Genomic DNA, 26150 nt, shown 5'->3' with positions numbered 1-26150 from the left:
AGAATTCATTATTTCCTAGGCATGGGGAGTCTGTGGCCTCGAGGCCACATGTGACCTTCTAGACCCTTGGGAACAACCTTTTGACTGAGTCCAAGTTTTACAGAACAAATCTTTTTATTAAGGGGATTTGTTCTGTGAAGTTTGGTTTTAGTCAAAAGTCTGCACTTGAGGACCTAGAGGGCCGAATATGCCCTTGAGGCTAAAGACTCCCCACCCCTGGACAGTGCTAAGGTCTGGGAATACAAAAACAAAAGTGAAACAGTCCATTCTTTAAAGATTACATTTTTCCCCCCATAGGAGACAGCATATAGAAATATAATACAGAAAATTATACAAATTAAATACCAAGTAATGGGAGAAGCACTTGCAGCTGGGGAATCAAGAAAAGCTTCATGTAAAGATGGCACTTAGGCTGAGTTTTTAAGGAAACTAGAAATCCTAAGAAAAAAAGGTAAGCATTTTAGGGGACAGACAGTGCAAAGGCATAGAGATAGGAGAAAGAGTGTTAGGTATGAAGAATAGTAAGAAGGCCAGTTTGGTCAGACCATAGAGTATGCAAAGGGCAGCAGTGTAGGTTGTGAAGGTCTTTAAATGCCAAGTAGAGAAGTTATATTTGATCCTAGAAATAATAAGCAGCCACTGGAGCTTATTGAGTTAAGAGACTGATATGGTCAGACTTGTACTTTAGGAAATTCACTTTGGCAGCTATATGGAGAGTGGATTAGAGTGAGGAGAAATGTGAGGCACGGAGGTGAATTAGGAGGCCACTGTAATAGCCCAAACAAGAGGCGATGAGTGCCTGAGCTAGGGTGGTAGCTTTGTGAATAGAGAGAAGAGGATAAATGGTGTGAGATATCATGAAGGTAGGAACAAGATTTGGTAACTAATTGGATGTAAGGGATGAAGTCAAGGATGACACAGGTTGCAAACCTCACTGCCTTAAAAGATGGGTTTGCCATGACAGTGATGGGAAAATATGGAAGAAATATGGGATGAGAGGTAATGAGTTCTGTTTAGAACATGGGGATGCCTATGCAACATAACATTCAAAAACATCTAAGACTTTAGTTGCTCAGGAGAGCAACTAAAACTGGATATATAGATAAGGGAGTCATCTCCAAAAGAATGATAATGAAAGCCTTGGGAATTAATGCAGTTACCAAGATAAAGAGTGGAGACCAAAAAGAATGCCTTCTACCAAGCCGTAGGGTCCACCCACAGTGAGGGTATTGTTATATTGATGATCCAAGAAAGAAGACAGAGAAGGAGCTGGCAGGTAAGAGGACAACCAACAGAGAGCAGTGTTATAACAACCCAGAAAAGTGAAAATACCCTGAAAGAGAGAGAGGCCAAGAGTGTCATGTTGCAGAGAGGTCAAAAAGGATTAGGACTGAGAAAAAGCCATCACCTTTGGCAATTAAGAGATCACTGGTTTTGGAGGGAGAGTTGTGAAGAAGGTAGGGAGATAATGATAGACAAAAAAAAATTAAAAAGAAAAGAATAGACACATTTTAAAATTACAAAAAGAAGGAAATTCAGAAGGACACAGAGACAAGCAGGTCAGTGTTGGTAATACTGTTTTTTAAAGAATCATAGATTTTATTTAATTTTAAGTTTTATTCTTAACTCATATTGATTTTTCAGTATACTTCTCCCACCCACCTTGTCCATTGAGTCTTCCCTTGTAAAACTTTTAGAAAATTTAGCAAAATTGGTGAACAATCCAATCCAGTCAATATTTGTTAAGCACTTCTTATGTGCCAGACACTGTGCTAATTGCTTGGGATGCAGATAATAATAATAATAATAATAATAATAATAATAAGAAGAAGAAGAAGAAGAAGAAGAAGAAGAAGACAGCCGCTGCCCTCAAGAAGCTTACAATTTAAAGGGGGAGACACACAAAGCATTGGAATGGGGTTGGGGGTGGGGGTGCAGTGGTGCTCAGTGGAGTAAGCTGAGTCCAGTTTCAGCCCCCTATAAAGGAAGGCATTGGGAGGAATTTGGTACTCGGCCCTCTAATCACAGAAAAGAGGAGGCTGAGGGAGCTGGTAGCAGTCAAGGCTTAAGTTAGCAGTGTGGTGAGTTTAGATATGATAAACTTGAAGTTGAGTTGAAACCAAGCATGGCAGCAGATACAAAATGGAGTGAACACATTGACCATATCTGACCAGTACATGCAGCATTCCATATGTAGTCCCCTGCCTCTTTTTTTTAAATTAAATTTTTTTCAATCAACAAAAATCTATTTCTTCTCACTCCAAATTCTCCTGATTAAAAAATAAGGAAAATAAGCCCCTTGTGGTAAATTTAATAAATACTTTATTTTTAAATACCAAGGTATAGTAATGGAAGTTCACGATTTCGTATGTAATCCTTTTCTGTTCTTTATGTATAGAAAGGCAGAGAATTTGGGGGTGGGGAGAAGATCATTAATAACTTTGGATTGAGCAGTTTCACTCGAGTGGTGAAAAGCATGGATATCTCAGAGAGTAGGTCCAGTTTCACAATCTGGTTGTTCCTATTAAACACAATCTATATATGTCTTCAGACACTTTCCTTGGAAATTCCAGTTCTGGTTTCAGGTGGATTCAGTCATCATGTAAGAGTGGGGCTGGAACTGATTGGCTTCTCAGATACTAATTCATCCTTTGGGGCCCTGGTCAGGGTGTGAAGGAGTTTAAGGGAGTTCACTTCTTCTAATGCTCTTCCCTCTTTCCAAGAATGATCATAGCTGTTGTTCACTATTCCTCTCTGGGTCTTTTGAATTTGGAGTAGATTTTAGTGTCCTGTGATGAAACACCCATTATTTGTAAGTTGATTGAGCATAAAGTATTTAATTATAAAGTGGCCATCCATCACAAGGAGGCATGTGGGCTGTGAAAAACATTAACCCTGCACCCTGGGCTGGAATGCAGTTACTAGGATAATGTACTGTCTGTGTAAAGTATGCAGGAGAGTAGAGGAAAAAGGAGAGTGACTATTCAGGGAAACAGGTGCTGGTTGGGCTAGGGCTTGAGAGGTTGTTCCTGAGTTAGTTAGATCTAGCACCGTTAGAATCAGCTGTCTTAAAAATTCTCTGGTGACCAACCCCTCTCACTGTGATTCTTCATATCTTTCAAAATAAATGTGGAATTTTTTTTTCAGAGCATTATAGTGTTCCTAGGAGAATTCTTCTTTTTGTCCTTTATTTTGGAAAACCTCCTTTAGGAGCAAAAATGTCTAGTGATTATAGAGTGTCCATGCTTTCTTAGCTAAAGTTTGGTGCCATGGTTTCCCTAGATAATTCCATTTTTTAAAAATGTGTTAAGCAACTATTATGTGCAAATCACTGTGCCAGGGGCTAGGGACAAAAAGGCAAAAGGAAAAAGAGTCCTATGCCCTTAACAAGTTTACATTCTGTTGGCTAGCAACAAAATTGAAGAATTTTATTTGCCTTTCCCTTCCAGTGGAAAACACTGAGCCTGTTAGTAAATGAATGGGTAAAAATTGGATCTTTCTAAATCTCCAATATATTTTTTAGGCTTCTGCCCTTACCAGCTTTTTTTCCTGCTCTGTACTGTTTTTACCTCTCAGATAAAGGTGAGTTGACAGGATGCCAACCAAGGGACACTATAGACAAGGGAGGTGATATTTGATGACCACCACATATCAGGCTCATCTTCAATCACTGCTTGGCATTCTTGGGGGTTTCTTTGGCATTGAATTGACCCTTTGAGTGTCTTTTGTAATTTGTGGACCTTTTTTCAGTGCAAAGTTAGAATCTTGTTCAGTGTTTCATCTTTTCCTTTACTTTCCTTGCTTTCTTGGATTCCTAGAGGGGTGGGGAGACCAAAGAGGGAAATAGGTAGGGAAGTAATTAATTGTAAAATTGTAATTCCTCTTTTCTACAGCTGCATTAAAAGTGGAGATTTTCTTTAGGCTACGTAAGGAATTTTCTATGAGAAAGCTATTCCAAGTAGAGCAGCCATGTAAATCTGAAAAGAATAGTTTTGCTTAAAAGTATAACAGCTGAAGTGTTCATTTCTCCCGGGCTTTCTGAAGATTGCCTACTTCATTTTGTACCCAGCCTTGTCCAGGACATGCAGGAAATGCTGCGGTGCAGGGAGGACCACAACCGCCTCAGCTTTGGCAGCAAGTTACAGCCTAATTGCTCTCCCTTCAGTGTGCCAATTTCCTTTAGAAGGAAGAGAACTAGTGCTTAGAGTTGACATGCATCAAACATGGGTTGTCAGTAAGACTGATGGATCAGTCTGTCCTCAGTCCTCTGTGATATTTTCTAAACCAATCCCTAAGGGCTTCATTTAGCCCAGCAGGCCTTGTTAGAGAGGCCTTTCTCCCCCACCTCGGATTAGGAGGGAACATGGGCAAACCCAAAACTGACTCTAATTTGTAGTAGCACTGAAATCAGTAACTATCAGTCAGGGTTCAGTGAAAGGGGAGGAGGCTCGGGCCTGGCTGGGGCATCGGCCTAAGGTTGTTTTGTTCTAGGTTATTTGGACTTAATAATTTAATTTGCCTTCTGAATTTTGGAAAACTATATGACCCTGGAACTGACCACTGAGGCAAGTCAGAGTGATTGCCATCTGTATATACTCTTCCTAGCTGAAGATAGGGAGGCTGCTCCTAACAGGTTTTGGGGTTGGATTTTGTTTGTTTGTTTGTTTGTTTTGCTTGTTATAGAAATAATAATTACAACAACAACATCTAGCATTTGAAAAACTTTAAAGTTTAAATGTTACCCAATTTGATCAACACAACAACCTTGCAAGATAGGTGCTATTATTATCCCCATTTTACAGATGGGGAAACTGAAGCTGAGCAAGGTTAAGTGATTTGCCCAGAAACACACAGCTAGTGTCTGAGGAAGGATCTGAACTTAGGTCTTGGTGAGTCTAATTGCTGTACCTTATCCACTATGCCACCTAGCTGTTATAGAAAGCAGGAACACCTCAAATTGGAAACTCCTTTCTCCAAACAAGGTGTATCCTTCAGATCAGATTCAGCAACCTGTCACTTTTGTATATGCTATCTTTATGTTGTCTAACTTGATCTATGACATAGAAATAAGAATTTTAGGAGATTGACCAAAGGAAGCTTGCTTCTTGCCCTGTACATGAGATCACAGAAATTCAAGGCCGAAAGAGCCCTCCTTATTCTAGGAGTGGGGAACTTGCGGCCTTGAGGCCACGTATGGCCCTCTAGGTCCTCAAGAACAAGAATTTGTTCTGTGAAGTTTGGATTCAGTCAAAGGGCTGCACTTGAAGACAGATTCCCCACCCTCTAATCCAACTGATACCTGAAAAATATTTCCCTCTACAACATTCTGCCACATTGTTCAAATGAAAAACATATGCTTGCCGAAAAGGCCACTTTATGGAGAATTCATATAGGACAAGTGTTCACATGGGATCAGAAGAAGAGATACAAGGACACTCTCAAGGTCTCTCAAGAACTTTGGAACTGATTGTGTGACATGGAGACACTGGCACAGGACCTCTCAGCATGAGGTGCCCACATCAGAGAAGGTGCTGTGCTCTGTGAGCAAAGCAGAATTGAAATGGTTCAAAAGAAATGCAAAATGTGTAAATTTAGAGAAACCACCCCAAATGTTCACATGGACTATTTGTGTCTAACTTGTGGTAGAAGATTCTGAGCTTGTATTAGTCTGATCAGCCACAGGTGGACATGCTGTAACTTGACTCTAAGCATAGTGATGTCATTTTGGTCCTCTTCAATAATGAAGGACAACACCTAACCAAGTGGTCATCCCACCTTTGCTTGAAGACCTTCAAAGAAAAGGAGCCTGCTACCTTCTGAGACAGGCCATTTCACTATCGGGTGCCTGTGATTGTTAGATTTTATTGATATCAAATTTTTGCTATTTTCACCCAATACCCCTAGTTTTGCCCTCCAGGGCCAAAAAGAACAAGTCTAATCTCTCCTTTCCATAACAAGCTTTCAGATATATGAAGACAGCTATCATGCTCCTCTTTCACACTTCCCCAGGCCCAGTCTTCTTTTTTCCAGGCTAAATATCCTCAATTCATTCAACATATTTTCATGTTGCATGATCTTAAAACCCTTTACCATTTTGGTTGTGAACATTATCTGATTATGTATGCCTCTGAATGAAGTAAAAATTATCTTTACTAATTTTCAAAGAAGATTGTTGATGGCTAAAGTCCTTGCCATTTATTTCTATATCTAAGCCCTTTGTCCATTTTGTTCTTCCATCCTTTTCTCTCTCTTTTTTTTCCAATTTAATTTGTGAGTAACATAGTGGACAGAGTGCTGAACTTTGCACCTGAAAGTCCTGAGTTCAAATCCTGCCTCTCATAACTTCCTAGTTGTGTGGCCTAGCCAAGTTACCTAATCTCTCCTGGGCCTCAGTTTCCTCATCTGTAAAATGAACAGATTGGACTCAAAGTCCTTTTGGCTCTATTTCTGTTATTTTCTGGACATAATATTTGAGAAGTGGCATAACCACAGCACAGAGGAGTAAGACTTTCCTTTCCCTGGAAACTAGGCCTCCCTTAATGCATACATACCAAGATTAAATTAGATTTTTTTTTTCGGCTGCCATATCTCAGTATTGACATTGAGCTTGCTGTCCTCTAAAACCTAGTGTTTTTTTCCCCAGATAAACTATAATCTAACCATGCTATCTAACTCCATCTTGTATTTTTGAAGTTGATTTCTTGAAACCAAGTATAAGACTTAATATTTATCCCTGTTAAATTTTACTCTGTTAGATTCTATTTTGTTGAGCTCTTTCTGGATCTTTCCCCTCATCCACTGTATTAATTGGTTCCCTCTACTTTGTGTCTTCAGTAAACCTGATAAAGATATATAGCCCATTCTTGTATCCACATCATTGATCAAAATGTTGTGTTGCCCAGCACAGGACCAAGTACAGATTCCTGGGAGACTCCTGGATCCCTCCTACCAGACTGACATCAGACCATTAATGACTATTCTTTGAGTCTGGCCATGCAACTAGTTCTTAATCTACCTAGTTTTACTTCTGTCTAGTCCATATCTCTCCATCTTTTCCACAAAACAGCATGTGGTTTGGTTTTTTTTTTAAATCAAAGTCTTTACTAAAATATAGATAAGTTATTAGATAAGTTGTATCTGTAATGTCCCCATGATCTACCAATTTAATAGCCCTGTCCGAAAAAGGAAATAAGCCCAGTCTGGCATGACCTGTTCTTGCTGAAGCTCTGCTAGCTTTTGGTAAGCATTGCTACATTTTCTAGATATTCACTAACTACCTCTTCAGTCACTAGCAGAATTCTGTGATGTTTTATTAAGTTTACACTTGCTGACCTATACTTTGCAAACTCTGTTCTCATCCTTATTTTGAAAATTTGAGACAAAACCTGCCTTTTTCCAGTGTTAAGGTGCTTCTCTTATTCTACTGCCAAGTACTCTGAGAGCCAGGCAAAAAGACTCCTTTTCTTCCTTTCTCCAAGAAGTGCCTGCTTCACTCAGTGGTGAGAGTTTTAGTCCAGGGGTACCTGGATGCCTAAATCCATTGGAAAGCTCTCCCCAGGTGACCTTTGACCCTTTTCACACCAACTATTTAGGCAGTTGGACTCTCATGTTACCTCCAGTCTAAGTTGGGCCCTTCTGGGCATGACCCTTTGATAATTACTTGTCAGTGACAGTTTAAAGGAAATTCTGAGGTTTGTCATTCTTAATTCCTAGTGTTCTCAGGTTTCTAGAAAATGCAAAGCATTTTTAGGTCAGGAGTATCTTATGTTTGGTCATATAGGTAAGTAGTCAGGGTTTGGTGTTCCAATTCATGAAAAGCAAGTTCTTTTGTTTCTTGAGGGGGAGAAGTGAAATGAAAAAAAAAAGTAAAATTAAAAGTCTCCAAAGAATTTTGAAAAGCTTAGTTGTATAAATAGATTACTTGTGTAAGTGAATAGCAGAATTATCTTTGACCGCTTTTTCCAGATAGACCTAGATGCTGTGGACTGTATTTGATCTACCGACAAACCTTGACTTTAATAGGGCCAGAGTCCTAGAACCTCTTTAGATCTGTAGCCAGTAAAGTAGTTGTTGGGGGAATCTGCTGGATAATAGCTGAAAACAGAAGAGTTATTTTTAGAGACTTAGGCAGATGTACAGGAGTAGCCTTTCCTGAGGTTTCCCTTCAAGTTAACTTTTGCAGTCATCTGTGTTGAAATAGGCTCACTCCCAAGTGGCAGGTTGACTAAGGAGCAAACCTCTGGGTTCATCCAATTCATCAATTTTCATTTTATAATGCAATGAATTAACTTGCAGAAAGTCCTATCCCAAGTTAGTGGCAGACAGCATACCTTGGGTCTCCTGACTTCTATCCAGTCTGTATCACTTCTCATGGGTGTGGTAATGCCTCAGAAAACCGGAGCAAATGCCTGAGGAAGTAGCTTTTCTGGGGGAGGGTTACTGAACCTTTCCACCTGGACTAGAGAATGAATCTGCCTGGGCGCAGCCACATCTCAGGACCCTTATTTGGAATTAGTTTCCTTGCTCACCACTCACAGGTCTGGAAGATTTGGAAGCTGTGAAACAGAGCCTATAGCAGGTGTAACAGATGTCCCCAAGTGACCCCAGGTGGAGCTAGCCAGGCCAGACTTTCCTCAAACTTAGTTTTATTCATCCCTTTGACCTTGTCTTTTTCTCTGACACTGATATGAAAGAAGTTATTGTGATAGCCACAGGGTAAGGGATTCCTGGATACTCTACATAAATCTGATCAGAAGGAATGATTGTGCTTTTCTTTGGCAGTGAACCTCCTCGTGGGCAAGAAATAAAGTGTTCAAAAACCCAGGAAGTGGGGACTTATACTTTCACATAAAATGTAAAGTGTTTGAAGTAAGCAAAAAAAAAAGTTTCATCTTGTATAATACTGCTTAAAAACTAAGATTGGGCATGCTTATAGAACTTTGTGGAAAAGTCAGTAAAGCCAGAATTCTTAGTACCTTCAGATTTCCATGCAGTAGATGATTAATAAATATTTACTGATTGACTGACTGATTCATCTATCGCTGGACTGTAAGTCAGAGGACTTTTAGTCCATCCTCTGCCACATATTAGCTGTGGGACATTGGACAAGTCACTGTCTTTGGACCTCACTTTCCTTCTCTACAGAAAGTAGACTGTACAAGGTAACTCTAAACATCAAATAAAAGAATTTGTGAAAGGGATCTGAGATTTAGTGCTAGCAAGGATAACATTACATTTTTGTAGAGTAAGGTAGCCAGTGATAGACACCTAGTTTTACCCCAGCAAACCTTAGCCTGGATTTTCAGAGTGAAGAGTCTAAAAAGAGGCTTGAAAAGGGATGGTATGCCTTTCTTGGGACAGTGAGGGGATGGGGGTAGGTGAAAGGATACTTGGTTCCTTGGTGTGTGAAAGGAATGAGGTAGGCATTACTAGGGCAAAATGGTGTTGAAATAACATGTCACACGCCTTTTTCCTAGTCTATGTAATCCAATTGAGAACGCCTAACCGCCCCTGATAAGAGTCACTCAGGAGTGAAGAGCTTTTACTACCAGGGAAAGTAGCTTATGTGAGCATTTTGGCTCAGGAATGTGCCAGCTGGGTGCCGGTCAAGAGAGAAGGGGCTACCGCAGGCAGGAAAGCACACAACCCCCCCCTGGAAAGGTGGGAACTACTCCTCTATAAGCAAGGAGACTTTTGCTTGACCTAGAACAATGAAACCTGCAAGCTGTCATGATAGTAGAAAGCATCACATGGTGTATGTGCAGAAAGGGGTTGGGGGGAGCAGGAAGCTACAGAGAACAAGGAAAGGATTGAAATATTCCAAGGATTTCCATTTGGCCATTGTTATTCTTTAACTGTTTTCAGTCATGTCCTACTCTTTGTGACCACTTTGGGGTTTTTTTTGGTATAGATACTGGAATGGTTTGCCATTTCCTTCTCCAGCTCATTTTACAGACAAGGAAACTGAGGGAAATAGGGTTAAGTGACTTGCCCAGAGTCACACAGTTTGTATTTGAGGTCAAATTTGAACTCATGTCTTCCTGACTCCAAGCCTGGCATGCTGTCCACTGTGCCATCTACCTGCCTCATTTGGACGTGGCTCTACCTATCTTAGGATTCATATGTTATTTGTGATTATCAAGGTGACCATCTACCTGATTTAGAATTTCTCTACCTCATTATCTTTACCCATAATATGGGGAAAGTTGAATACCACTCACTGTCCTTAGTAAGAGGGGAAGGGGGCAGTGCTTAGTGAGTGAGAATAATTCTAAAGTACAATACTGCCTTTTACATAGGCAGTACTGCATTGTGGACTTCTCCAGTCTCCTCAGCTATTCACTGACTGAGGGGTGAATCTATAGTGGGCCCTAGAAGCAGAGACCCAGTAGTAAAGAGATCCTGTGCATTCCTACCCTAGTAGTAGTTTAAATTTCTTCTTTGCTCTTTTTCTTTTCTTCTCTCACCCCAAGAATATGAACCAGTTGCCTGCAGAACAACCCTTCACCAACCTGTGCTCTGTTTACTGGACTCTTTATGCCCTGAGGTTCACAGCTCTCCAAAACAGACTTGTGTCTTCCTAGTTGAGGGTATTATATATCTTCTCAGTTGTAAAATACCTCTGCCTGGTCCACGTGAGAGGCACCAATGTACTTCTGGCTTACAGAACCCAAGCAGTCTTCTTCCTCACCGTTGACACTGAATCTTATAGTTCCTAGACAGATGAAGCCAAGGATTATCAATCTAATTCCTACTCATCCTGCCCTTATAGGGTATATCTTCTAAAAACAGACATAGTAAAATATTCTTCCAACCTTAGTTTAAAAAAAAGAAGAAAGAAAACCCTTTGTCTTTAACACTCATGTTCTGCTCGCTTTGGAGAAAGTAGGCCTCTAGAGGTCAAGGAGGTCACTTAAAGCTGCCCCAGATATAAGAAATAGTTTTCAGGGGCTTCATCTCTGACATCTATTCCTTTGCCGGTTGAATAATCAATGATCCAAGAATTAACCTTGCATTTTTTTAATGTTTACTCTAATCTTCATAAATGGGGGTGATTAAAAAAAAAAGAAGTGAGGCTGGTATTGGGTAGAGAATATTGAACTGGGTGTCGGTAGACCTTGAATTCTAATCCTAGCTTTGATACTAACTCCCTTTGTGACCTTGTGTACTTAGTCATTCTTGGCCTCATTTTACTCTGTAGTATAAGAAACATCTCTTAAGGCCTCTTTCAGCTCTAACATTCTATAATGTAATATTTCTGAGGTGGATGATCAGCCATGAATTATATGCTAATTGTTTTAGGTAGCCCTTTTTACAGACTCTGAACCCATACCCCAACAAGGAATATAAGTTTAACTACCAAACTCTCAAATCAGACTTTTTAAGGAGATTTCCTCTCTCCTTCATTTTGCCTCTCCCACGTACCATAGGGGCCCCTTCCTTCACAGGTCTATTAAATAATCCACCCCACCCCACCATGTCTTATATTCCTTGGTAGCATTTAGTAAGCACTCAATAAGTGTATTTTTGAACAACCTAACAAGTACAGGATCTACCTCCTCTAACTCATTTATGTTTGTAGAAACAGAGCACCTTTACCAAGAGTTAGACTAGGGAACAGCTCCTCAAATCTGCCCACCATTGGATTTGGGAAGGAAAAAGTCAACGCTATGGTTTTTCCAGTAGCAATGTATGGCTGTGAGAGGTGGACTATAAGAAAAAGCTGAGTGCCCCAAAATCAGTGGTTTTGTTTTTGTGGTTTTTGCTTTTTTTGCTAGGCAATTGGGGTTAAGTGACTTGCCCAGGGTCCCACAGCTAGTATGTGTTGTGTGTCTGAGACCAGATTTGAACTCAGGTCCTCCTGACTTCAAGGCCGGAGCTCTATCCATTGCGCCACCTAGTTGCCCCAAAGTCAATGCTTTTGAATTGTAGTGCTGGAGAAGACTTTTGAGGGTTCCTTAGACAGGAAGAAGGTCAGATTGGTCAATACTTAAAAAATTAATTCAGGCTGTTCACTGGAAGGTCAAATAGTGAAGCTGAAGCTTAAAAACTTTGGTCATGTAACAAGAAGACAGGACTCATTGGAAAAGCCCCTGATGTTGGGAAAGATTGAAGGCAAAAGGAAAAGAGGTATTAGCAGCGTGACCTGGGCAAGTCACTTAACCCCAATTGCCTCACATAAAAAAAAAAAAGGAGGAGGGAAGGGGATGGCAGAGGATAAGATGGATAGATAGTTATCGTAGAAACAACAAACATGAACTTGGATGGACTTTGAGAGATAGTGGAAGATAAAAGGGCCTGGCATGCTATGGTCATGTAGGACTATTAGAGCTAAAAGAGAAGTAATCTGGGCCAACCCCCTCATTTGACAGATAATTTATTAGGACTTTATTTAGGAGCTACCTGAGTGTAAGCCCAGAGATTCCAAATGAATGAGTCTGGAAGTATGTCACGTAATACTCATTCTGGCACTTCTAGAACCTCCTTGGGCTCTTCCTGCAGTCTTTGTCTAGGCTCGTTGTTGAGCGCCTTACTCTTTCCCTCCAAGGTCTCTTACTTCCCACTTGAGTTTAGCCCTTCTTAAGAGAAGTCAATCTGCCTGAAGCTGTTCCTTCCAACTATACCTTCCCAGTGAGGGGAATACTCTGGGTAGAGATATAGGTGTTAATGTTTCAGGATAGATCAAAGTGCAAAGAGAGGTCTCTATTAGAGATGTGAATTTGAAAGTTTTGACAGTGTTCTTTGTTTCTTTTTCTGATGATTTCCTTGAGTTTTCCTGGAAAAAAAAATAACAAAGCAGGATAAGTAACATTTTACTCCTAACTTTTCTGGGTTTTTCCTCATCTGGCCTTCCTATCTCTGTTTTCAATGTTTATGAACAAATTAAGTTATACATAATATGTTTTTAAATTATCATATTCTGTGTATTTGTTACACTCCAAAAATCCATTTTCCCCCACCAAAAAGAGTTTTCATCAAGGCTTCAAAATTTAAGTGGAGGCTATGGGAAAAAGAAACAAATTTCAGACAGCTGGTGAAATCACTGTAGAGTCAACCTTGGAAATACTTTGGAAGCTGCCTGTTAACTAAAGCTTTAGTCTGAGGAACAGCAGAACCCAGGAATGTTTATACAATGAAGGAGGCAAAAGGGTGGGATCAGGGAGCAGATAAAGATCTTCTGCATGGGATCAATTATAGCCAAGAACTCCAGCTTCCTTTGGCCTGTAGCAGTTGTGGAGCTGCCCTTTCAGATAACTTCCAGATCTTCAGACTTGTTTGAGACTTGTTTGGGAAGTGGTCTGAAAAATCAAAACAGGCCAGAGTTTTAACACCTTGGACATAGATGTGGAAGGGCTCTGTCAGGTTGAGTCAGGTCCTTGGGTCAGTGGTAAAACCCTCTTCAGTCTTGAAGTCTTTTCCTTTTTTACAGGTAAGAGAGAGACTAAGTAGAACTGCATAGTCTTCTTTTCTCAATGGCCTACTGAGAAAATAACCCCATGATTCATCCTGTCTTTTGCAGAAGACTTGAAGCTAAGAAGGATAGTACTGTCACTTTGTGAGACAAAGTCAGGATCAAAAAAGATCTTGGAGACTCTTGAGCCAAATCTAATAAGATAAAATGTAATAAGGATAAATGTAAAATCCTACACTTTGATTTCAAAAATCAACTGTGCCAAGTACAAAATGGAGAAGATTGGGGGTAGTTCAATGGCTAGACAGTAATTCCTAGGGAAAAAAATCTCTGAACACTGTGAAATTATAATTACCAAACTTGGTCTTTCATTGTTAGAGGTAGAGACTATGGATATGAAAGACTGTATATACTGTCAGTTGTGTTAATTTTCTTGAACTAATTTTTCTTCCCATTTTCTTTTTCAATCTTTGTTACAAGAGATTGTTACTGAATAGGGTAAGGACAAGGGATTTATTTGGAAACAAATGTGATAGAAAAACAAAAAGAAATCAATAAAAATAAGATAACTTTTTAAAAAAAATCTCAGGTTTTAATGGAGTACAAGCTAAACAGTGTGACAGTTAAAAAAGCCAAATTGATCATAGGCTGAATTAATAGAAGCATAGTGAACATTGCATATGTGTCAGATTTTTTTTTGATGTATTGATCAATATTGCTGAATTTTTTTCTCATTCTTTTAAAAAAATTGTTATAAAGGATGGCTTTCTGGGGAAGAAGATAGAGAAGGATACAAAGGGAAATCTAGGTGATGAAAAAACAAAAATATCAATAAAAATACATTTTACAAACATAAAATACAAGAGACAGTGTGCAGGAAAAGGGAGGTGATAGCCCCACTATACTCTGCCCTTATCTGGAATATTGTGTTCGATTTTAGAGGCCACATTTTTGGAGGGAGCATTAACAATGGAGAGAACATTGACGAGGGCACCCAGGACAGTGAGGAAACTGAAGACCAACCATATGAATATTAATTGAAAGAATTAGAAATATTGTTTAGCCTGGAAAAGGGAGGACATAGGAGACATAACTACTTTTAGGCATTTGAATTGTTATTTTATAGAAAAAGGATTAGATTTGTTCTTGGTTCCAGAAACTAGGAATAGTGGGTAGAAGCTGCAAAGAGGCAGATTTAGATTCAGCATAAGGAAAAACTTCCTAACTGAGGTTTCTAAAAGTGAAATTGAGTACCAAAGCAGTTAGTAAGTCTCCCCTTAGTAGAGGTTTTCAAATAAAGGCTGAATAACCATTTGTTTGTACAGGAAATTCTTGTTCAGCTGAGTGAGTACATGATAAACTGGATGACTTCTGAGAGTCATCCCTCTAACTTGGAGATTCTGTGATTATTTGATTCTCAAGTCAAGGCCTTCACAGATTATAATCCGAGATATAATAAGTAGGAAATGCAAGTAGCCCTACCCTTTCCATCCATTCTTTCCTTCCTCATTAAAGAGCTGCAAGTCCCAGAGGACAGGCATGCTTTGGTCAGAGACAGACTACTTTGACCAGAAAGGCTGAAGACACAGTTATAGGGATGGTTCTGGTTAGCATCCCAGCCTTAAGGCTCCTTTACTAGGCAACAGTTGGCTCCTCTTGTCCAGATTGCCAAGATCTGTAAGGGATGTGGGAGTGGGGGAAGAAATGAAAGATCAAGGTCACCAGAGAAGCCAGGGATCTGATCTTTCATTGACCCAGCAACTATGGTCTTTGGGCATATACAGTAGCAAGAAGGGTCTCTTTATGTGGGGGAAGGAACTGCCTATCAAGTAGTGTCTCTAAATGGACTCACTTCTTTACAGATCTTTCTGAGATTGAGCCCAATGTGTTCCTTCGACCATTCCTGGAAGTTATTCGTTCTGAAGACACTACTGGTCCCATCACTGGACTAGCACTCACCTCTGTCAACAAGTTTCTGTCATACTCACTCATAGGTAAGATCCTAACCAAACTCGATGACTCAAGGACTAGCATGAGAAGCACCCTGCTGTGCCCTCTCCCTTCCTCTTCCCCTCCAGCCATCCCCCCACGTTAAGTTATCATTGTTCAGTACTGATTGCTTACAGAGTAATGGGAGAAGTGGAGGGGCTAGAACACTCAGACACTTGGCCCTTTGCTTTTACCTCAATAAGAGTTAAAAATGCAAGGTCCTGTCATTTATTCGTGTTTATTGAACTTGTGTAAGCCTTTGTTAGTGGGTCTCTTTTCTCAAGTTGTCAGCTTCTTTCTGTCATATTCCATGCTCGAGTATTAAGCATCTAGGAAAAAAAAAAGAATGTCTTCCTTTGTTTCCATATAGACAAACTACAGGAAAAGGGTACAGCTCGTACCTCAGCCAACTAGAAAGGAAAATGCTCTAAGGAGGAGGAGAATAAGATTGAGATAAAGGACCCTGCTCCCCCAAAATTGGCTTTCTGAACCTTCCCTGAGGCTAAAATTACCCCCAAACACCCAGCTTCCTGAGTAAAGTTGCTGGGCACCTCCTAAGGCGTGCTCCAGAAGCATTAACTTCCCCTGAGTGCTCTAGCCCTGCCTCACACTTGGATCCCTTCTCCACAGCAAATCGAGCCCAGGCGGCTCCTTCTTTGCCCTCAGCACCACCTGCAGGCAATTCTTCAGCACAGCCTCTGACTGCCTGTTTGGACCATCTCTCACTGTTTTTTAATGATCTCTCTACCCTCCAAGCTTCTTTGGTCAGCAAGCTATCTAAGGATTTGTCAGGAAAGAGAGCCCAATCTAGCCTCTAGGGCCGTAGAGGTGGTTTCTAGTTATGCAAAAGAAGGATTTTGCTAAATATGGTTATGATGGGGATAAGAGTGGGTGGGAATACAGAGTGATGAGTGAGGACAAGAATGGCAGTAGACATGAAGAAACAACAGATTTTCCTTGGGTTCCAACCTGAATTTCATCCCTCTGCCATTCTAGCCCTTTGTGGGTTGAGGGCAATGTGAAGTAAAAATGCAGAAATGACTTGAGAAGACTAAGGGAAGCCCCAAATGGCAGAACAGTCCTCTCTACCTGCTCGTGTGGGAACTCAAAAGGACTTTCATTTGGCCTGCAATTCTGTAAGATATCCCTGATATAACAGTTTCTAGAATGGCCCTGGATCCCAGTTACAGGATCAGCCTTGTGTTTGGCTCCACATATCCCCCAGGCCAAGATTTATACTGGTGATTGTATGCCAGCTTAGTGGACCTCTTGCTGTAATGCTGAAGCCTTTTCACTCTTACATGGCTTTTGGGAAAATTAATATTTTATTCAGGCTTGGGTGTCACATGTTTCAGAGTGACAAGCAGAGCTAAAGAAGTCCTTAACAGGGGAGTTTTGCCAAGATGACCTATAAGGGAAATCAATTGTCCCCTCAAATCTATCCCCTTCAGCCCTTATCAATCCCCTCTCCCTCCCCTCAGAAATCTGAAGATGGGAAGCAAGAGCACCAGTTTAGGAGTCAGGAAGACTTGAGTTCAACTGTTACCTTAGACTAGCTGTGTGACCTTGGACAAGTCGTTTAGTGTTTCCTCAGTTTCTTCATCTATAAAATGGAATAATAATAGCACCTACCTCCTGTAGTTGTTGTAAAAATCAAATGAGATAATAATTGTAAAGCACTTACTACAGTACCTGTCACAAAATAAACATTATATAAATGTTAGCTATCACTATTATTGTTATTATTAATCTTGAGTATCATATGTAGCTGAAATGAAACCAAGATCCCAATGGGAGAATGAGATCTGGCTGCAGGTTCTAAGGGAGTTGGGCAAAAGGATGCTCAGTAGTAATTCAGGGCTAGGGCATGAAGAGTTGAGGTGACCTGTGAAGATCATAATTCCAGCAGCCCACATGTTGGCATGAAAGATACATCCTTTTCTGGCCTGTAACTTGGCCATTCCCCGGGCCTAGGGAGAGGGCTGTTGTACAGGGAATAAATAGCCTTCAGAGAGTTTTGCTGGGAAGGATCCCAGGGCATAGAGGAAAGAAGATTTCTGACAAAGGTCGTTTCCCCAGATGCCTGTTAGAAACCATTCTCTCCCATGGTTCAGAGTATGCATTTTAGTTCTAGGTAGCAAAAAAGTAGAGAAGCAACTTTTCCTACAAAGTCTCTGCACTCTAGGGCCTCCTGTACTGTTTTTCTTAGACCAGGGCCTCGCACAAACACTAGGTGCTTCATAAACATAATGATCTGAATTGCTGAGTTTTTCCTGCCCTCTATTCATTCTTACCATGTCCAACCTCGCTTCTCCCACTGACCCCTCTACCCCCACCCCCCCCTTAATGCTTATCATCTCCCGACCTCTCTCAGGCCTTCCTTTCCCCTTTCAGGACCAAGAGCCAAGTCTTCATAAGGGAACTTAGGGCAGGAACTTGGCACCAGGGCAACACTTTGCCTTAATAGTGGCAATTTCCCTATGTTTAGCATGTAAATGAAAGAGGAGCTGAAGGAAGTGTCATAGAACTAACTATCCCGGGTCTTGGTCTAGCTACTTTAACTTCTTACTCTGAACAGAGCTAAGGGATCCTCCTCTCCAGCATCCCACTAATTAACTACACCTTAACCTTGTTTTGTCCTTGTTCCCTTCTGATACCTGTTTAGTTAATGTGGCGATAGGACTCACAGTCAGTGCAGTATTGTACTAAAGGAGGCTGAAGCCAAAGCCAGAGGAAGGGTTCTCAGAGCTGCTATGTGGCACCAGATATGATTCCTGGCAGCATTTTCATCCCAGGCCACCCTCCAACCTTCCCAGCCTCAGCTGTGCCTGGGCTTGAAGCTCCAGAATGAGCCTGAGAAAAAGCTGTGTTGAAAGATGTAAAGGAAAAGGCTACAGACTTGGCATCCTTAACTCATTTCTTTTCCTGGGAGAGACCCCAAACCGGAGTTCTGAGCTTCTCCTCGTTCAGCCTTTCCTGGCTAAAAGGAATAGTTCTACATATTGAAGTTTGTTCGTCCAGGGCACCTAATTCATGGAGCCAGTCATAGGCAGAAATTCCCAGAGGAATCCAGACAAGAAAAACAAAGTCGGAATCCTAGAGGGATGAAGCCCCTAGCATAGCTGGCCATACTTTTGTCCTCTGCTTCATTCAGTCTCTCCTTTGTTCGTGGAGCAGATCCCACTCATGAGGGCACAGCAGAAGGAATGGAGAACATGGCAGATGCTGTCACTCATGCTCGGTTTGTGGGCACAGACCCTGCCAGTGATGAGGTTGTCCTGATGAAAATCCTTCAGGTAAGTGGAGGGAGAGAGTAATTAGGCTAATGGCCAGGAGCTAGTGCTACCAGATCCAATTACTCAGGACTGTGGGTGGGAGAGGGCTGTGTTTTGACTCTGTAAGAGCTTAGTGAGCCACTTTATTTTCAAATAGGCAGCTCAGGTACCCAAAGTAAAAGCTTTTTGGAAGGAAAGCTTTTAATAAATTGATTTTGGGTGCCAGAAATCCTTGATACATTGTAGATCTGACAAGTCAGATCTATGCTGCCCATCTGCTGAGCCCTGGAGAGGTCCACAAAGGAGACTCGACTGCCTCATGGATTTATTAGCTCACAAAACAGAGAAATTATTCCTGTGTTAGGTCCATGGGATTCTAACAAAATGAAACCAGGGCTCTTTAGACCTCACTTTCCTCATCCATAAAATGATGGTTGGACTACATGCCTCTAAGGTCCCTTCCAGTTCTAGAGCGATGATCCTATAATCTCTTAGGCCATACATTCCTGTGACCTCAGAGACAAGTTGTGTGAAAGCAGCTTCTGAGCCATCAGGCCCTGCCCTTCCCAGCACAGCTTACTACTATCTGCTTTGAATATCCGTTCTCCTTTCAGGTTCTTCGGACTCTGCTGCTAACCCCAGTGGGTGCCCATCTGACCAACGAATCTGTGTGTGAGATTATGCAGTCTTGCTTCCGGATCTGCTTTGAGATGAGGCTCAGTGGTAGGTGCACATCAGCTGACCTTAATATCTGGCTAGGACCTCTGGTCAGTTCCACTGAGACTAATTAATAATAGCTAACATTTATGTAGCACTTTATGGTTTTTACACAGTATTTTACATATGTCAGATTGTCTACGCAAACGAAGACTCAAGGCTTTCCCATTTCATATTTGGTATAGCTGAGGTCAGTCAGAGGCCTCCTGTATTAGTCATTTGTCCTGAGACTTGGCTAAAGGCCTCAGGTTTTTTTGGGTAAACAGAGAAGGGAGTCTGGATGGATCCCACGCTGTCTTTTGCCAGGCCACTGGTCACCCTCAAGGTTTCTTGGGCTGTTCCTTGCCCCTCAGGTCTGCTGTGGAATGGAGGGGTATGGTTCAAGGTGGAGTAGAGGTTAGCCATGTCTTCCCAACCTTTTTTTTTTTCCCCATGACTCAGTGCTGCCACCTTGTGGCTGACTGCTGGCATAACTGCAAGGCCTTCGCTGGAGCTGGTTTTAATAAGTTTGGCGTAATCCTTGGTAAACAAGGTTTGGAGGGGAGTCTGCTCAGAGAAGCCTCCTGATAATAGCACAGCAAGTAATGACACCTGTGTTATTTGTTTTTGTCTGTGCAGAGTTATTGAGAAAATCCGCAGAGCACACTCTCGTCGACATGGTGCAGCTGCTCTTCACAAGGTAAACCTGCTCATGTTTGCCTCGGCTGGGCTGCCCTGGCCCCCTGAGCCTGCCTGCTTTTCTACAGCCACTTAAGGGACCCAGCTAGCCTTACAGCCACATCAGATGCCACTTGAATCGATGTGGGGGCAGTTCTCTGATTGTGGGGTTACAGAAAAAAGGGAGTAAAGAACTGGCCTGACTTACAAGGGAAGGGAGGGTTTGTTTGATCTGGACAGATGGCGATGATTCTGCTTCCCAGGCCAAGGTCTGTTTCTATACAGGTAACAGCTGGGAAAGGCAGTCCACCTAGGGAACTGAGCAGGAGAGGAGATGGGCTCCCAGACTTTGGCCTGTTTCCTAAGGGAGAGGGACAAGACATTGATCTCCAGGCCTCTCCAGGTCCCTGGTCGTGGCCCAGGAATCCCTGCTGAAGTAGAAAGCGCAGTCTCCTTCCTACAGCTCTTTGGGGGAACTAAGGAGGTTGCCCTTGTTCAGTATACTCTTGGCTTTCCTGACTCAGTGGGTAATAATGATGGGGCATAGCTCTAGACCTGCTGTGAAGAAAAGGCTCCTTATATCTGACCTAGGACCATTTATTGATTTCTAACTTGAGTATTCCCCTTTTTCTCCCCATTGTGTTCTTAGGACCCTGGCATCTCATTGGGATGTGATATATGACTCTCGTGTCATCTCCCACATAATACCAGCCTCAGCCAGGTGGATACTAGCATAAATTAGGTCAGGAAAGGACTTTTGAGCTCTAAAAGCGTCACTCTTGTGCTGAAGAAACTTCGGTGGCCACCCATTACTCTCGAATAAAATCTGAACTCTTCTGTTTAGCCTTTAAAGCCCTTCAGCCTATCTTTCTAGACTGGGTCATATCATTATGCCACAAGCACTGTACATTTCAGCCAGAATGGCCTTCTGTTGTTCCCCACACACAGCGTTCCATTTCTGGCTTCTGGAGCCTTTTCAAAGCCTGTTCCCCATGTCCAAAAGGTTCTCCCTCCTCACCTCTGCCTCTTAGAATCCCAAGCTTCCCTCAAGGCTCAGCTCAGGTGCCCTTTCCTACATAAAACCTTTCCTTATCCCTCCAGTTGATGGTCTTTCCTTACCTTACAGTTGTTAGTGACACCACACCTCCCTCCACCCCAAGAGAACACTGTGTACTTACTTTGTATGTATAGTATTTTGTATTTAAGTATTTATGTCTGTGTTGTTTCCCTACCGTACTCCAGGGTGCCATTTTGTTTTTGTCTTTGTAGCCCCAGTACCCAGCGCAGTGCCAGGCACATAGTAGACACTTAATAAACACTTATTGAGTGAATGACTGAATAAATTAGTTTGGGGAGAGAAGAGCTCCTGAGCTTTCAGAACATTGAATCTCCTTGACTGCATGACTTCATTATTTCTTTCTGGAAGTGTCTGTAACAAGCACATCCCAACCCCTAAGAAGGTCTGAGCTGTGCCATTGTGGGAAGGGAGAGGGGGTGGTTATTGTCCTCACAACCGTAGAAGCATATGATATTTAAAATGGAGTGAGTTCATTTAGTCCAACCCCTCATTTTACAGATGAGGGCACTAAGAAATGCCCCAGAGAAGTGAAATAACTTGATTGAAGACATACAATGAATTAGTGACTAGAGACCCAGATTAAATTCTAGCTCAAACTTCCAGTGTATAGTCTTTTTCCCACTGTACCATACAACCTTCATTGATGATAATAAGACACACATCTATTTGTGGCTAGGTTGAGTGGAGCAGAGGCCTGTGAAACCTCCAGTCTGCTTTTCCTCTTATTCTTGTCTGGGGAGCAGGACAGGCTATGACTCAGTACAACACTGGGTGCAAGCCAGCCTGCAGGAGGTCACCCTAGTAATCTTTGTATTCCTTGGGGCTTTCTATCTTACAGGTTACCTCAGTTTAAAGAAGAACCGAAGAACTATATAGGGACAAACATGAAGAAGGTAAGGCCTGGGACTTGACTCATGCCTTTACCTCTGCCTAGCTTTCCTTTCCCCTCATCAGTGCATCAGGTATTTTCTTGGAACAACTTTATTCTGTAGAGAAATGCTTTTGTTTGGGAATATCTGCTTAGAGTCTAAGAATAGCCATCACACATATTCGGGCTCTGAATGCCACTGGAAACACTTTGCTACCCCAGAGGCTTCTCCCTTCCCTGCTCTTCCTTTCTGACCCATTTTTATTCCCAGTACTGGCAAGGCTTAAGACCTGGAGCTCTCCTTCCATAAAGGTGATCCCTTCAGAATCTTTTTGAAGGTTTTTAAAGGCCATGCTGGAATGGTATTTGGGCAGAAATGAAAATCACTGGTTCTCCATAAGGCTGAGTGCTTCATGTCGGATGAAGATGGACCCTGCTATGTTGCTGGATTTATGCCCTCCCCTCTGGAAAGTTCAGAAGTGCCTGGCCTGTCAGGAGTGGGCAGGTCATCAGATATCTGAGTTTCTGCTGCTTAGACCTGAGACACTGGACTTCCCAGAACTTAATCCCAGGTCTCAAAAGGGTACACAAGAATAATGGCAGCTCTCAGCCTCGTGAAGCCCTGCTTGTCAGGCCTGGACAGCAATGCCCATCTGTTTGGTGCATGCCTCTCCCCGCCCGCAGTACTGCCTTGGGTCCTGTTGCTGTGTCTCTGGGTTGATTTCACTTTGTTAAAACCGTGCATTTGCCTGTCTTTCACAGATTTCTCCATGTCTCCTCAACAAACTGGAACTAAGTAGTGGGGAACAGCCCAAAGCCCTGAACCAGTTAGAGAGGGTACTGCTCTTTAAGAACCTCAAGGTCTCTCTCTCTCCCTTTCCATCCCCTTCCTCTTCTTTTTTTGCAAGCACCACCTGGGTCCCAGCCCTTTTGTGTGAAGCAAAACTTCCCTTTCCCTGGTAACACAGCACGGCTTGGGGAAGATGCATGCAATTGTTGCTTTGCAGTGTTGGGATTCTGCCTGGGGCAGGAGGAGAGCTAGTAGAGAAGGGAGTGGAATTATGCACAGACCTGGAGAAAGAGAGCTAGCCTTGCCATGTCATCTCATCTTCCAAGGAGTCAAGCACCAGCATCACTAGGGAAGTAAGAAAGACCTCAAGACAGAAACCTCTCCTCTCCTCCCTTTCTCTCTGCCTTTCCTGTTCACTGTCATAGCTAACAAAGGAATCCCAGGCATTGTTCCCTGATTGATTAGGTTGGGTTTGGAGGAGGTGGGAGAGTTATCAGACTTTGAGGCACCTGGGGTGCCATCAAGAACAGCTATTCTGAAATGCAGGCTTCTGGGAAGTAATAGGGTAGTGCCAAGGTATACTGAGTGCCCCAGGCCACCTAGTATACCTTATGTCTTTGGATATTCACTCTATCACTCAAGGCATAGAGTTTGATGAAACCAGGGAGAATAGGGTCCAAGTTTGAGAAACCTTGTCTCATGCCTTACTTTTCTCCTGTTTCCTTGAGCCAGAGGGATAATGTCTCTATCTCTTGACTAAGAATTTTCCCACTAGAGGTGAGGTATTTGAAGCAGTGAGGAACTGTGTGACTTTGGTGGGGTTAGCCTGAGCAACAAACCTATTTTCTCAGCATGTTGTTGTCTCTTGAATGCCAACTGGTATGCTTGTCCAGTCTTGAGTTCCATCTCCCTCAACTGGCCAGACTTGGTATGTAGCCATAGTTATTAACCTTGGGCCCTGCCCTTTTTCTCAAATATCACACTGACTTCTGGAAACACAGAGATAAGCAGGTATGCTGATTTGAGATTCCCCAGCTCCTTCATCATAGTATCATCACCACTATCTTAGGACCTTCGCCTTCTGCCACTAGAGGATTTCCTTTTTTTTCCTGACCCAAAGCAATCTGGTGAGAGGAATACCTCCCTTTGCTAAGAATGAGCCTTATCACACTTTTGTTCCTAGATTCCTAGAATCTTCCCTTAGACCAGGTGTTTATTTCATCAGTTAGATGTTGTAATTATAACACTACCTCTCAGCACCTACCCCAGCTGGAAATCAGATGGGCCTAGAGAAGCAGGTGGAGCTGTAATCGTAGAGAACCCAGAAGAAGGTAGTGCAGTGTAACTGATCTCACTGGGAATGTGTCAGTGCAGTGGGAATTAAACTGCCTTGGGCCCCTGGCAAGATGGCAGTTTACTGAAGAGAAAGGAGATAGGCCAAAAAAGATTAGGCCAAGACCCTGGTACTTTTTAGAGATCAATGACAAATAGATTATTAGTTATCTCTCAGCAAACTGCATAGTTGGCAACTTGTCAATGCAGCTTACAGTACTTTGACTCTTCCAATGATCCTTGGACCCCTTACTGTAGAAGTTTTGATGACTTTTCTATAGGGTCCTCTTGCCCCCATGGGGAAGTCTCTTCTAATTTGGGTATTAATATCAGTTCTGGTGAACAACTTCCTGGGAGAGAAATCTTCCTTCCTTACTGAGATGTTCAAAACCCTGAAGGTGTCTCTGATATAGGCAGGGGGGCTTTAGGGGTCTCACTATCATGTTCTAGAGAACTGGGGGCCATTTCCTGAGGTCCTCTCACCTTGGAGAGCTATGGGTAGGGAATTGGATAATCTGTTGTTTCTCGGTCAGGCACATTAAGGAACCTTTAGTCAGCTGCTTCACAACCCTCCTAAAAAAAGGAATTATGTATACCTGTGGAGAAGGATCAGTTGCCTTGCCCAAGTCAGGTGATAGGATCATAGATTGAAAGCTAAAAGAGACCTTAGACATCATCAGATTCACCCATCTCATTTTATACATAAGAAAACTGAGTACCAGTGAGGTTTAGTGATTTACCTAAGATCACGCAAATGATACACGCACTCTGACTCCAAATCTAATGTTCTTTCCACTCTTCCATGCTGCTGCCTCTGAAGTGTTCAGAGGCTTAGGGAAAGGAGAGAAATGAAATCTGGTAAGAGTAAGGAAGGGACCAAGGCAAGGATAGCATCATCCTGTATGCTCAGTCCTTGGGAAATAGGAAAAAGTTTTCTCTCCAAATTAAGGATCATAGGGGGCAGCTAGGTGGTGCAGTGGATAGAGCACCAGCCCTGAAGTCAGGAGTACCTGAGTTCAAATCCGGCCTCAGACCAAAACACTTGACACTTACTAGCTGTGTGACCCTAGGCAAGTCACTTAACCCCAATTGCCTAAAAAAAAACACAACAAATTAAGGGTCATATTGATAGGCTCTGAGGGAAAGGAACTGGAGGGCCAATCTGAGAAAGGTCAATCAGGGAGTAAATCAGTTTGGGGCTGCATTTTCAGAGTGGGTACAGTTTAAAATGATGAAAGCATCTGGGTTGGGGAAGAAATGGGCCTAGATGGAATAAATGAGTTCATAGTAAAGAAAAGATCATTAGATCTAGACAGTTCAATACTAAGGACCCCCTGACAGTCAACAGGCAGTAAAATTGGAAGTCCACTGTGACTAAAAAGAAGCTATGAGAACAGCAGTCTAACACACTGGATAGCTAACAGGATGGAATGAGATGTAGGGAAATAGATGGATTTGATTTTGGGGAATGCAAAACTGCACTGAAAGAGGCAAGATAGGGTAAGACAGGAATGGTGGACTGGTACATTTATTCAGCAAATAGCAACTGCATTGGGATTGGGAAAATTGCTGAGTAGTCATGGGGCAACTGCTGGTCTCTTTTTACAAAGAGGAGATTCACTAGCCAATCTCATGCAAAAATCCAGGGAATAAGGAGGAACAGTTGCCTAGGACCAGAGATAGAAAACTCTGAAAGAAGCTCAAGTGGGAAGAGTGAGTTCACATCATTTGTACAAGAACTTTCCACCTCAGAAATCTCCCCAGGGTTAGATTCAGCAGGACAATTCAGGGGAAAAGTTCTTGGAAGTTCTGGGCCATTGGGCCTGGAGAATGACTCCTGGCAAGGTGGTCATTGCTAATGATTTCCTGATCCCTTCTGCATGCCCACTCCATGCATTGTATGGCCTGAAACAAACTTCTGCTAGAAAACCTTGGTTCTGTTGTTATCAAAGCTAGTCATCCTTAGGAGACTGCATAAGAAGTATCTGCACTGCTCTACCAAAGCCCATCACTGGTTCTAGTAGACTTGTTTG

General features: G+C 42.2%; 1 protein-coding gene across 6 annotated transcripts in view; it reads left to right on the top strand.

Annotated features, from left to right (window-relative positions):
- Positions 1-26150, top strand: part of GBF1 (golgi brefeldin A resistant guanine nucleotide exchange factor 1) — a 130393-nt gene that overhangs the window by 81395 nt on the left and 22848 nt on the right. For 4 of the 6 annotated variants that reach the window (XM_078151089.1, XM_078151087.1, XM_078151088.1 and 1 more), the window contains exons 4-9: positions 15274-15405; positions 18578-18696; positions 19290-19398; positions 20011-20071; positions 21966-22020; positions 22758-22832. In XM_078151089.1, the coding sequence (XP_078007215.1) occupies positions 15274-15405; positions 18578-18696; positions 19290-19398; positions 20011-20071; positions 21966-22020; positions 22758-22832 (551 nt within the window). The remainder of the gene's footprint in view (positions 1-15273; positions 15406-18577; positions 18697-19289; positions 19399-20010; positions 20072-21965; positions 22021-22757; positions 22833-26150) is intronic. The other 2 variants (XM_020967326.2, XM_020967307.2) reach the window with 1 other exon arrangement.

Source organism: Phascolarctos cinereus, unplaced genomic scaffold (genome assembly GCF_003287225.1).
Source record: "Phascolarctos cinereus isolate Bilbo 61053 unplaced genomic scaffold, phaCin_HiC Scaffold_3;HRSCAF=262, whole genome shotgun sequence".
NCBI lineage: Eukaryota > Metazoa > Chordata > Mammalia > Diprotodontia > Phascolarctidae > Phascolarctos > Phascolarctos cinereus.
This window is presented reverse-complemented; position numbering and strand designations above follow the sequence as displayed.